At 44.6% G+C, this 13,157-nt stretch overlaps 1 protein-coding gene across 4 annotated transcripts in view; it reads right to left on the bottom strand.

Annotated features, from left to right (window-relative positions):
• The window catches only part of TRIP10 (thyroid hormone receptor interactor 10), a 124,780-nt gene that overhangs the window by 43,879 nt on the left and 67,744 nt on the right, over positions 1-13,157 (bottom strand). For all 4 annotated transcript variants that reach the window (XM_061639520.1, XM_061639495.1, XM_061639512.1 and 1 more), the window contains 2 exons: positions 11,393-11,449; positions 6,425-6,572 (listed from right to left, as the gene is read on the bottom strand). Coding sequence is in view for 3 of the 4 variants with exons in the window: in XM_061639495.1 (XP_061495479.1) it covers positions 6,425-6,572; positions 11,393-11,449 (205 nt within the window). In the remaining variant the exon portion in view is untranslated. The remainder of the gene's footprint in view (positions 1-6,424; positions 6,573-11,392; positions 11,450-13,157) is intronic.

Here is a 13,157-nt window from a genome sequence, read left to right as displayed (position 1 = left end):
CCCAACACCCACCTAATTTTAACATTATCCTAGTTCCAAAAACCCTCAGTGACTTCAAACTTGGATGGCTTAAAATCCTTTGAAAGAGGATTAGACAAATTCATGGAGAATACAGCTATCAATGGTTATACACCATGGCTGTGGTCTGCCACAATAATCAGAGGCAGTATGTTTCTGAGTATCAGTTGCAGGAAGCCACAGGAGGGGGAAGCGGTCTGCACAGGTCCTGCTTGCGGACTTCCCATGGGCATCTGATTGACCACTGTGAGAACAGGCTGCTGGACTAGATGGGTCACTAGCCTGATCCAGCAGGCTCTTCTTATATTGTTAAAATACAACACTGCTGAGGAAGAGTTTCGCAACAAAGGGCCAAAAATAAGAATCCCATCTACTTTGAGAAAAAAGCCCCCATAATTTTCAGGGGGGGTCCTGGAATGACTCACTTCCCCCTTCATGACACACAATTAAGCAATATTTGATTGCACATCAATAATCAATAAAGGCAGGCATCTCAATTTGAACACACTGAAGAAAAAGGGTTTTCACAATGCTGCACTATAAAAATCAATTTGAAGGCCAAAACATGTGACACTGAGATTCTTAATTGGATCATTTTTTTTATAAATGGTAAATGCAGTTATCCCCCACTCCCCCCAACAAATATTTGGACTGGAGTCCTGGTGTTGGAGGTTTTGCTTAAAGTTTTCCCCATATGGATACCTGTAATTTCTCCCTACAAGGCAGATTTGGGAGCACAAAAGTGCAAGAGAAATGGGCCCTTCACAGCTAGAACGGAAGAGCAGCTCTGCTGGACCAAAGGCATCTTGTTTTCCTACAGTAGCCAACTGGATGCCTATGGGAAGCTCACAGGCAATAGCATTATTCAACTCGTGATCCCCAGCAATGTATTCCGAGACATACTGCCATGGAGCCTGGAAGTAGCACATAGTCATTGCAGCCCTTGACAGATGAATTCAAGGAGAAGAAAGCTAAAGCCACCCAAGTCAGCGGCCCTCATTACAACTTGTGGCAATGCTCATATACTACCAACATTTGTTCACAGATCTCCCAAATTCACATCTTGTTTGATGCCGAGACTTGGGCTGATTTATTTCATCTATATCTGATATCAACAGTAGTCTTTTTAGTGATCCCTTCTTGTTATGCTATTCAAATAGGTTTTGTTCATTTTATTGAAATTTTGATGTTAATATTGGCTTTGGTTCCTGCTTGAAGGGCAACTGATAAATATATCATGGAAGCTCTGTCCCCACAGATGATGCAGATGGCAAAGTGGGCCCCTCTACATGCTATGCCTAAACTACAGCACAGCACAATGCAAAGGCCAGCAGGCCCCAGGGACAATAGGCTGAACAAGCAGCAAGAGATGGAACAGTTTGTTCTTATCGTAAATGGTGTTTCTTCATGGATGACAGAGGTCTCCAAGTGGGTATTGTAGCTCCCCCTACAACTCAGAGACAGGAAACGCTTCAGCAAATACTTTTGCTCCTCCCCTCTTGTTGAGGCTCAGTGTCGTTTCTTGGAAAAGCTTCAGAGATCAGCCTCAACAGAAAACTCAAGGATCAAACATAGTACCGGGGGGGGGGGGAGAACACTCATCCATATAACAAGCGTATTAGGAACAAAGCACGTTAGGAATAAGGTCAACTGACCATCGACAAATAGAGTAGAAAGGAGTCATGGCACTCCGATTCAGTCCCAGCCACCAGAAAATCAATCAATCAATCAATCAATCAGAGACTCACAAATACTGTAAGGGTGGGCCTTGGAGACCTCTTGTCATCCATGAAGAAACACTATTTACGGTAAGAACAAACTGTTCCTTCTCTCATGGATGACAGAGGTGTCCAAGTGGGACGTACTAAAGCTGCAGACCTAGGGTGGGACAACGGTAGGCCCAGAGAAGGATAAGACCTGTTGCAGAACTGTGGCCAAACGACGCCTCCACCAAGGTGTACAGATCAATTTTGTAGTGCCTGGTGAAGGTACTGGGAGTGGCCACGTCGCTGCTTTACAGATATCTAGCATTTGTGCAAGAACTGCTGATGTAGCGGCGGACCTAGTGGAGTGTGCTGTAATTTGCAGAGGTGATTGCAAGTGTAGGGACTCATATGCTAAAGAAATGCAAGGTCTGATCCAACGAGCCAGGGCCGGACTCGATACGTTTTTCCCCATAGTGGGCAGGATGGAAGGACACGAATACGGACTTGGATCGCCTGAACAATTTGGGTCTATTGATATGCACCTTCAGTGACATCTAATCTCTAATGAATGCCACACCTTCTGTTTGGTGTGGGAAGGCTTAGGACAGAAAGAAGGAAGAATTATTTCCCGTTGCCTGTGGAAGGCCATGTTTACTTTGATGACAAAGGCTGGCTTAGTGTGTAGCACCACCCTGTCCTTGTGGAAAATACGTAAGTGCTTTTCAACAGCTCAGACACCCTACATGCTGTCATAAGAGCCAAGAGAAGAACTGTTTTGGAGGAAAGAATTCTTACAGGGACTGACCCCAAAAATTCAAAGGAGGTTAGCATCAGCATCATAACAACATTTGAGGGCCAGATCCAACCTACGTCTCCTGCTTTCCTGTGTTGTGGAAAGAAACAAGAGGTAATGAGGCCCTGGTAACTCTTATGCCAGAGAGATGCATGGAGACTCAGGCCAGCAAATGTCATACGTGCGGCCGAGGTAAACCTAGAGACCCCCTCACACAACTAATAAATGCCCAGCCTTATCCAGAGGATCAGCCGGATTGGAATGAAATGAATTGAGGCAAAGGGACCATGAAAACATCATGGCTGGATGCACTGGAGATGCCATGATGGAGTAAACTCCAACTTATCGTTTCCAGCAAACATGGCCAACAGGTCAAGATGTTCGACTAGCATTACCTCGTACAGTCACCTAGTAGAATTGAAATTTGTATTTGAAGAGGAAACTAGTTGCAAAACTAAGCAACCTGATTAATTTCAAAATGAAAGAAACATCTCAGAGACTATTGTCCCCAGAAAACAATCAGAATTCCTTAAGGAGATTTTTGTTTTGTTTTGGTTTTCTTATTTTAGAAAAATATTTATTTATTTACTTTTTCTTTTTTGTTTTTGGCAGAAAAAGAAGAACCTTGCACCCCCATGGAATCCACGAGTTGCTTCATAAATTTACCATTGTCTTAAGGCCACCCTGTGGTCACACAGAGAGATAGCCAACAGCTTGGGTAGCCTTACTATTGTCTCACAGCTATCCTGTAGTTTATGCAGGGAGGAAGCCAGCAGCTTGTCTGGGTCCAATAGGCAAATATATGGAAGGCAAGGCCAGCAGTGGTCACCAGACATGATGAACATGCCCTGACTGCCTAAACAGGGACATCCTTTGAACCCCTAGCCACCCGAAATGGCAGGAGCCCGCTGCTGTACTCGTGTCCTGCCTGCGAGTCTCCCCTGGACATATGGGGTGCTGGAGAATCAGCCACAGGAAGTAAACGCCCAGGGACATATTCTGACTAAGTACCTGTGCAATAACCAGTCCAGAGGACTACCTGTCAAAACAAAAAGAGTAAAATCAAAAAGATTTATTTCCTTTCTTTAACCACTGAAATGCTTAATTGCAGATAGGAAGCCGAATATCCATACAAATATGCCAATGTGTATAACTTGGTTACACAAACTGAACAGTGAAGTAAGTCTTACCAACGGCTAAACTGTTCTGATAAATTTGATATGGAATTTTAAACTGTTATAAGTGGCCCAGGGACTCGCAGATGAAAGCGAGGAGTTGACTGAACCACCACCGCCTTTCAGAAGAACGACACCTCAGCACATATATGCCAGTGTGAGTAACCTTGAGTCTAGTTACTCAAAGTGAAATTGTGAAGTAAGCCTCACCAAATGCCAAATGGAATTTTAAACTGTCTTAAGTCATCCAGGAGCCTGCTGGCGGAGGGAAGACTTAACCGAGCAGTCAGCTAATGAACGTTTGCCTAGGATGTTAACAAGGGAACCCTTAGCACTTCCAAGGAAGTCACTGGATAAATCCAAATATTTACTCAGACAGTTATGTAGAAAACCTCATGTAACTGACAAGCTATATTCAGCTTAATTTACTTATCTTGCTTATTTACAGATTCCCACCGGAAGGACAGTAAGTTCCTCCTTTGTAAGGAAGTCACAGGATAAATCCAAAAAATTCACACAGACAGTTATGAAGGGCTGCAGCTGTTCATAGGAACAGACTGGGGCTTCGAACTGCAGCTCATGAGGAAATTCATATACCTTCAGTACACTGAGGTCCCTAGAGGCACCACCAGGTTATTCTACTATTGCCTCTGAAGGTGGCCTGCTGCTGTTTAGGCCTTGGGAGAACTGGATCTTTGAGCTGAGCCCAAATTGCAGGTCAACATTCCTCCTGGTGGAATTCCTTCTAACCCGGGCCGTGAAATGCATGGTACTGAGACGGCTGCAGCTGCGTCTCACTGCACTGTGCCTTAGTAATGATATCCATAAAAACCGCCCAGGATGGCCCAGTCATGGTTACACGCATACAGTGAAGGGAGAGTAGTACCAAGCATATATGGATAGATCCCTGATTAATCAACCCACACACGAGTAGAGGGGTGCGATGGATTAGCGAAGCCAATATAACCGCATACAGTAGAGGGGAGTGGTTTGACCTCTAAATGCAGCCAAGGGCAAAAATAGCGAGGCCAAAAATCACCGCACACAGTATGCACAGGCTGCTTTTCTATAATTGAGGTGTGGGGTCCAATCTGCAGTGCCCTGTGGAAGAGGCAATGGATGATTTGGAGCACCACCCTTAGCCAATTCATTAGCCAAATCCCCCACCATAGCCTCCCTAAAGTGAGGAGAACCGTGGGACAAAAAAGATCAGACCATAGTACTTGGGGCAGTTGCTGTTGCAGCGTAACACCTGGCAGATGTTGCCCCTCTGAGGCAGAAAGGGAGGGCAAAACTACACAGCCCATCTCTCCCCGTCACATATCGCTGTTCCATTTGGTTCTTCTTCATCCGAAGACAGCAGCTCAAGATGCGAAGCGACATCAGAGGTTAGATGTGGTGGGTCAGTATATTGCGTTTGCCGTGCTGCTGGCAAGGTGGTCACGCATGAGGCAGCGGGTGGATCATAATATTGCATTCGCCGTGCCGGTGGCAGGCCGGCAACGCAAGATGCAGTGGTTGGTGCAGGCTGTGAAGGAGCGGGTAGTGCCGGTCCGCTGCCCTCTAAATTGGCGGGGGCTGCAGCTCCCCTTTGCGCTGACATTGCGGACCTTCCTGCTTCACCCTGATCCAAAATGGCAGGCGCTCTCACTCCAGCATCCAAAATGGCGGGCATCCTCACTCCGCTATCTAAAATGGCACCCGTTGCCACTGCCGCCTCCTAGTGCTGGGTGCTGCCTCTCCTCTTGCTGCCACCTCCGCTGCTTCCCGCAACCCCTCAGGTGAAGGGACCACCTCCGTGGACTCCCTACCTGGGAACGCTTCCAAACCAGGGCAACATCTACCGGCAGAGCTGGATGAAGTGCCCTCATCGGGGTCATTAGTAATCAGAGGCCGCTTTCTCTGCAAAATGGCGGGAAAGTGCGGGGACTGGGAGCTGAACACGCCTGTGGCCGAGTAGCCCAGATTTTTTAGCCTGCTTTCTCTTAGAGTGCTGAGCTTTAACGTTGAGTTTCTCCAAAAAATGAAAGATGCAGCAAGTCAGGCAGGAGTTAACAGAAATGAAGATCTGAAAACTGACAGACCTCAAGAAACAAAGGCAAATCTGACTAGAGCTGAGAGAGAAGAGAGTTCTGACAGAGTTAAGGCAGAGCTGATAGGAGGAAAAGATCAACAAATAAGACAAACAAATTTTGTTTCTGTTTTTTTAAAGGAAGGAAATTGAGAGTAGGTGAAAGGAAAACAGAACCTCTTTGGAGAAAGAGATCTGACGAACTGATAGGTAAAACGCTCAGTTGCTAAGGACTTAAAAGGAGGAAAGATTTTTCTGGACAGCAACCATAAACACAAGGGGAGGACAGAAGAGGATAAAAACCCATGAATTAAGTGTAGGAAAAGACGAAAAAAGGATTCAATCTCAGCGAGGAGAATAATCAAACAGGATGTTCTCCGAGCTGACAGGAAACTAAAACTGAGCCTCAACAAGACGGGAGGAGCAAAAGTATTTGCTGAAGCGTTTCCTGTCTCTGAGCTGTAGGGGGCGCTACAATACCCACTTGGAGACCTCTGTCATCCATGAGAGAAAGGGAGGAATCAAAATATGACATGCCTCTCACGGGGGGGGGGGGCTGAATGATTTTGTTCTTCAGAACTTCATTTGCCCCTGACTGACCACTATGCCAAGTGTCTTGCCACCACATACAGGAACCCAATGAAGGTAGGGGGTACTTTACCGACTTCCTCTCCTGCTTGAGCTCCTGTGAATACTTGGCAAGCTCCACACAGATCTGCGTCAGAAGGTTCTCAGCTACTATCTCACGCTGGCCTGCAAAGTCATTCAGCTCCTTCACCACCTGAAGAAAGGCCTGATATTGGCAGAACCTGCACAGGAGAGAAAAGGTTGTAAAGTTGTGCTCGACAGCACAGACTTACAGTGAAGCATAGCCAGGTCCCTCTCTGCCCCTCCCGCCCCACTCCCAGTGACATCTCTGTCTTTCATGATGAGGTGCCATACTGACTTAGTTTTAAACTGATCTTCACAGCAGGCTTCTTATTTTCTTTACATTTCATGCTGATGTTGTCAGAATGCATTTCCATTTATGTGTTTGTTCCAGATTGTTCTCTCCCACCACTTAAACTGTACTCCCATCAACTCAACCCCCTGCCTTCCAGTCACTGCAACCTTAATACTGACATCTTAGCCCTTGCTACTAACTTCTGCTACGATTCATTGTCATTTAGGACAGGTTACAGCTGACAGACAGACTAAAGAGCTGGAACAGCAGACATGTGTACTGTAGTTACAACAGCGGCTCTCTCTCCATTATTGGGTATGAATATACTTTCAGCTGAATCAATGGGGACCCATTAGTTCTACTCAGCAGAAATACAGAATATAAACACTGCCAGCATTGGCATACCACCAGTGACAACCAGAGGCCCCAGCTTTGCAGAAGGAAGCATAAACATTAATCACGTATTCGGTCTTCCTTATCAGTGTTATACAAGCCAGTATAGTCACTAAGGCCGCATTTTTATACCTGCTTACTCAGGAGTAAGTCCTACTGAACCCAATACATACTTAGAGAGACATGTATAGGAATGCCTTGTGCTATGCAAATTTTAATTACTACTGTGCTTGGTCATTATATACTTCGGAAAATAGTACACATTTTGAGAAGATTCCCGCAAACAAGTAAATTTGCACTTCACTGATATTCATAATTTATGCTACTCAAAAAGCTTTCAGTTGATTGTTCCCTTGATGCAGAATTCAAGATCTGTTCTCAGTTGTTTATAAAGCTGTTAAAGGTTTTCACAATCAGATTCTTAAAACCAACAGAAACTCTTATTATACAATTAAGAAACAGATGCGATTCTGCTCCATGACTCCCCTTATAATGTATTTTCTCTAGCCTTACATATTTTAATTTCATGCTCTTCGTATTTAAGTGCAGCTTCAAATGTTTCAGTGCCAAACACAGTAAAAATTACAAGTTCTCTTAAGTTTTGCCTAGAAAATGGCTCTTCCTGCCTGTTTGTGTTTTGGGGACTAACCAACCTTCCAAAGGTCTCAAACTAGGAGGAGCCATGACCATTTTCTAAACTCCTTTGCAAACATGCTGAGCTCTGTAACACAACTCAGAATGCTAGATTCCTGGCACTTACACAACAAGGAGGGGGGTTAGAGGGCCATGCTGAGTTCATTTTGTTTCGGTAAGCATTTATTGACCTTAGCAAGTGGTAGGTGGTAGAAAGAATGATAAAGACATGCTAACATTTACAGCTCATCCTACCCTTAAAGCTGAAAGCAGGCAACACCATTTCATTTCTTCTCATAACCAACCGCCAGAGAAGGGAATCATTACTACCATTTTAAGGACAGAAAAACTGAGTCTTGGAGCATACACCCTTCATGAGCCATAGCCCACTTTCTCAGATGCATGAAGTGATCACGTAAATGACTAGGGAAGTTAGACAAGAAGAATGGAGGCCTGGTCACTGCGAATGGAGCTCTGCGTGTGCCAGTGGCTCAATAAAACTTTTTAGCCTGTCTCCCTGATTGCAGCAAATTTCACTGCACTCTTCCCCAGCAAGAAAGCACAGCTAACTGGCCCACTCTGTTCAGGGGGTCAAACTTGCTCCGCTATGAAAAGCGCCAAAAAAGTAATGTCGGCAATTTTTGCGTCAGCCTGAACTAGTGGTGACTAACCAAGCAACAGGCCTTTAGGTAATGACAGATATAGCTCAATGAAAATGTAAACTGAAATTAAAATAAAAGAAAGTTCCATGCTCATTTGAAATGGTTTTGTAAAAATGGTAGCCAATACTGTAATACCTAAATATAAATCTATGGTGTGGCCACAGATACTGTGTATAGTTCTCATTGCCCAGATATTGAATAGCAGTAGGAAAGTGTAGACAAAATGATCAATGGGTTGGAAAACCTTTTCTATGGAGGAAAGGATAAAGCAGTATTTATTTATTTATTTATTAAATTTGTTAGACACCCATCTGGCAGGGGTTATCCTGTCACTCTGGGCAACGTACAATAAAATACAATACATTCCATAAAAAACATAAGCAGAAAACTTAAAACCACCCCTAGAACTGCAATCTAACAACCTAAACCCCCTCCCCAGCCTGGTTGAAGAGCCAAGTCTTCAAGGCCTGTCGAAAGCACAGCAAGGAGGGGGCCTGGCGGAGGTCAGTTGGCAAGGCATTCCATAGTGAAGGAGCCACTACAGAGAAGGCTCTTGACCTAGTCCTCTCCAGTCTAGCTGCTTTTGTAGGGGGAATAAAGAGTGAACCATTCATGGAGGATCTTGTTCGACGGCGCCCCTGGTGAGAATGGAGGCGTTCCTTTAAGTAGAGAGGGCCGGCTTCAAATAAGGTCTTGAAGGTTAAAGTCAGAACATTAAATTTGGCCCAAGCGACCACCGGCAGCCAGCGCAGCTCCCTGGGGACTGGAGTAATATGATCTTGGTGGCGGCTGCCTTTAATCAGGCGAGCCGCCACATTCTGCACTAGCTGTAGCTTACGGACCGTCTTCAGTGGAAGATCCACATATAGAGCATTACAATAGTCCAAGCGAGACAGAACCACAGCATGCACGACCAAAGGTAGCAAACGGCTTGGGAGGTAAGGGCGTATCCTTCATATGAGGTGAAGTTGATAAAGCACCGGCCGACTAATGGCTGCCACCTGCGCCTCCATAGTTAATTGGGAGTCAAGGATGACCCCCAAACTCCCGACTTGGTCGCTCAGGGACACCAAATTGGTAATCCTCAGCTTTGCCTCATCACCCACCAACAGAACCTCAGTTTTATCTGGATTCAGCCTAAGCTTATTCCTGCCCATCCATTCCCCGACCGACTCCAGACACTTGGATAACAATTCTAATGCCGCCAGTGGGGAGGATTTGAATGAGAGGTAAATCTGCGTGTCGTCTGCATATTGATGGTATTGCAGACCAAATCTTCTAATGATGTCTCCCAGCAGCTTTATATAGACATTGAATAACTTCGGGGAGAGGATGGAGCCCTGTGGCACCCCACAAGTAAGAGGCCAGGGCTCAGAGACCTCCTCTCCCAGCGCCACTCTCTGGTACCTCCCAGAGATGAAGGAGTGGAACCATCATAAAACGCTGCCTCCAATACCCAGGCTCTCTAGGCGATCTAACAGGATAACGTGGTCAACAGTGTCAAAGGCTGCTGAGAGATCCAGAAGGACAAGGAGAGTATATTCGCCTCTATCCAACGCCCTTCTCATGTCGTCCACCAGAGCCACCAATGCTGTTTCAATCCCATGTCTGGGTCTGAAACCTGATTGAAATGGGTCAAGGTAAGTTCACTTCCTCCAAGTATGCTTGAAGCTGATTCACTACCACCCATTCAACCAACTTCCCCAGAAATGGTAAGTTTGAAACTGGGCGAAAGTTGTTTAAGTTCAGGGGGTCTAAGGAGGGCTTTTTTAGAGTTGGAATAATTACAGCCTCCTTAAGGGCTGATGGCAGATGACCTTCGTCAAGGGACGCATTACCCACCGCCTTGATCCCTTAGAGGTGGTGTAGTTTATTTGAAAAAAGAGATAACTAAAAGCTGGGGGAACATGACAGATACATATTTGCCTGTCTTGAACATACCATGGCTACATTCATCGCAGATTCTTTGTAAACTATGGCATTCAGATCTGAGGGAATATGACCAATTTTATCTACAAAGTGTAATGCAAATTAACCACACCTGGATGAAGCCTATTGCTCTGCTCATTACATGTAAGAGCATGTATTATATACTGGCAAGAGAACAACACTTGACAGCAGGTATGGGGAACCTGGGCCCTCCATGTGTGGTTTGACTCCTATTTCATTCAGCCCCAACCAGCATGGCCAATGACCAAGGATTATGAAATTTTTAGTCAACATTTGGAGGGCCACATGTTTCCCATCTGTGCTTCACAGAACTTTTTTCACATTTGTTCTGTTTTGAAATGATACATTCCAAGACAGGGCCAGACTGTTATTGTTTACTATGATCTAGTGATAACTGACTTTATTTTATTTTATTTTATTTATTTATTTTATTTTATTTAATTTATATACCGCCCTAAGCCCGAAGGCTCTGTGGGCGGTGTACAAAAAGATTTGATACGATGTTTTAGATTTTATGGGTGGTTTGCGTATTTTGTAGGTGCAGTTTTGGAATTACTTAACAGAACCAACGGAAAAATGCTGAGGGAGATCCAGACAACATGACTGCAACATGCTCCTAGAACAGCAGCTACTGGTGGCAAATACAAATAGTAAGATCAGTAGTGAAAGTACAAGCTTAAACAGGTATAAAATTGACTTACGTAGCAAACTAGCCACTTCCAGGATTTGCTGAGCAGATGGTGAATGGAAGGTTTTACAGTGTGATCCAACTGGCAAGTCCCCAGGACCCCTTGCAGTGTTGTGATGCAATTTTTAGATTGCATCTGCAGCTACATGGGCATCCCTACAAATATTGCCACCCTGGATGACTTCTCAGGTGGCCAGCCCTCCAGAGAGCCAATGACTTGCCCAGCCCTGCTAGGGCAAAGACTGAAAACAGCTGACCAAAATTTTTGTAGTCAACATATTTCTACCTCAAAAATGTACAGTGCTGAGTGGGAACATCTCATGCTTCACTGCAGCTAAGCACTCACTGTGCAATACTTACTTTAATTCTGGGTCTTCTCGTGCAATCCTCTTGGGGAGATGCTTTTTCACAAGATTCCTGTAAATGAGAGTGAGAATGAGCAGGGGTCAACACGAGCCAGTTTGCTGCTTGAAGCAGAGCACCAATGGCAGCACCCCCTCACTATTTCAATGTGTTGTACCATTCAGACATCAAATTGCTAACTTCTCTGCTACCTAGACTGAAATTCCTACAATGCAAACTGTGCTTATGATGTTTGGCAAATGTGCTAGTTTTGGGGCCAACTTTATCAGACTGGTAGCAATCTGTCACCCATCAAAATAGTATCAAAGCTGCAGTGGGAAAAGGTTACCCTGGCATGAAATTCCCACCAGCCATTCAATGTTCCAGAGGGGCTTATTCTTGAATACTGAGAAGGTGCTTTCAGATGTGTATAGAAACACATGTCCCAAGCTAGTGTGGTAACAGAGGCAACAAGGTGATAAACCTCAACTTCTAAGCTCTGTTGTTCCCATGACAAACTCTGCAATTCTATACCAGTGTAAACCAAGGAACAGCTCAGCAAATGAACAAGATCTTCACCTTTCAGCATTGCCATGGCATACTTGTTTCAAATGCTCCAAAACAAAAGAAGGGAAAAGAATGGCTAGAGTATGAGATGCTACAGAAGAGCCAGTGTATCAATGCTGTCTGATATCAATGGCAACAGTGACATAAAGAGATTATTCAAAAGAACCAGCAAAATAAACTCATAAAACACAAAGTGGGTACAATCAATATTTTCAACTAGGAGAAAAACCTAGGGAAGGGGCAAGCGGAAGTGTTTGAAGAGGAGATCCCTTGCCTATGCAAATAGGTCAACACTTTAAAAAAGTATATATTCATACAAAACCAATCAACAAAACAATCAAAGAAAAAGCAACCAAAGCAGCCTTTGGGTGACATATTGAAATGTAAACATAAAATAGACTCATTACAGAAAATGTTATCATGTTGTCCAAATTTCACGCAGTATAGGCAGGGAGTTATGTATATCATGAATAGCAGTAGATAAGATCAAGTCCCATCAAGTAGCATAAAAACTTTTGGCGTCTTCCATTCCACCAAAGACCTTCATAGCATGGGTTATTGTTTCAGAAATGGCCAAGTTATAGGCCAACACTTTCTGATATACTTCATGCTGCCATTTCAGCTTACCCTCCATAAGCAAGAGAGGCTTTCCCCTCCTCCAGTGAAAACAAGCTTCTTGTGTCTTTCTTCCTCAGCATTCTCAGAGGGCAAAGAGTAATGTTGTCAGAAGTCAGCAAGCTAGTGTGTCAGCAACGAAGCCACACGCAGCAACCAGAGGTCACTTCCGCTTAGAGGTGGAGAGACCCTTTCTTAATGTTCTCCTTATTTACAGCAGGGCTTGCAAGTAACTCATTAGAAATAACTAGTTACTTGTAATTTATTCCTTTTTTGCATAACAATTGGGTAACTTTGTTACATTTTGCTTGTAACAGAACGAGTGGTGATTTCATTACTTTTCAACTGCAACGGTAATGTTTCTTGCATTACATTTGGACGTTACGGGGGGAGGAGAGGAATTCTTCTGTTCCTGTGATTGGTGGAATGGTGGAGGAAAGATGTGTGCCTCAAACTGGGCTTCTGCGCCATGTAGCTCTTCCCTCGTGCTCTGTGTTAGGAGGGACGAGGGAGGAAGTGGAGAGCCAGACCGTGCCGAAGGGCAACGATGAAGGAGGAGAAGGCGGCAGCAGAATGGGGGTGAGTAGCTGTGGAAGTGAGT

This window comes from Rhineura floridana, chromosome 1 (genome assembly GCF_030035675.1).
Source record: "Rhineura floridana isolate rRhiFlo1 chromosome 1, rRhiFlo1.hap2, whole genome shotgun sequence".
Lineage (NCBI taxonomy): Eukaryota > Metazoa > Chordata > Lepidosauria > Squamata > Rhineuridae > Rhineura > Rhineura floridana.
This window is presented reverse-complemented; position numbering and strand designations above follow the sequence as displayed.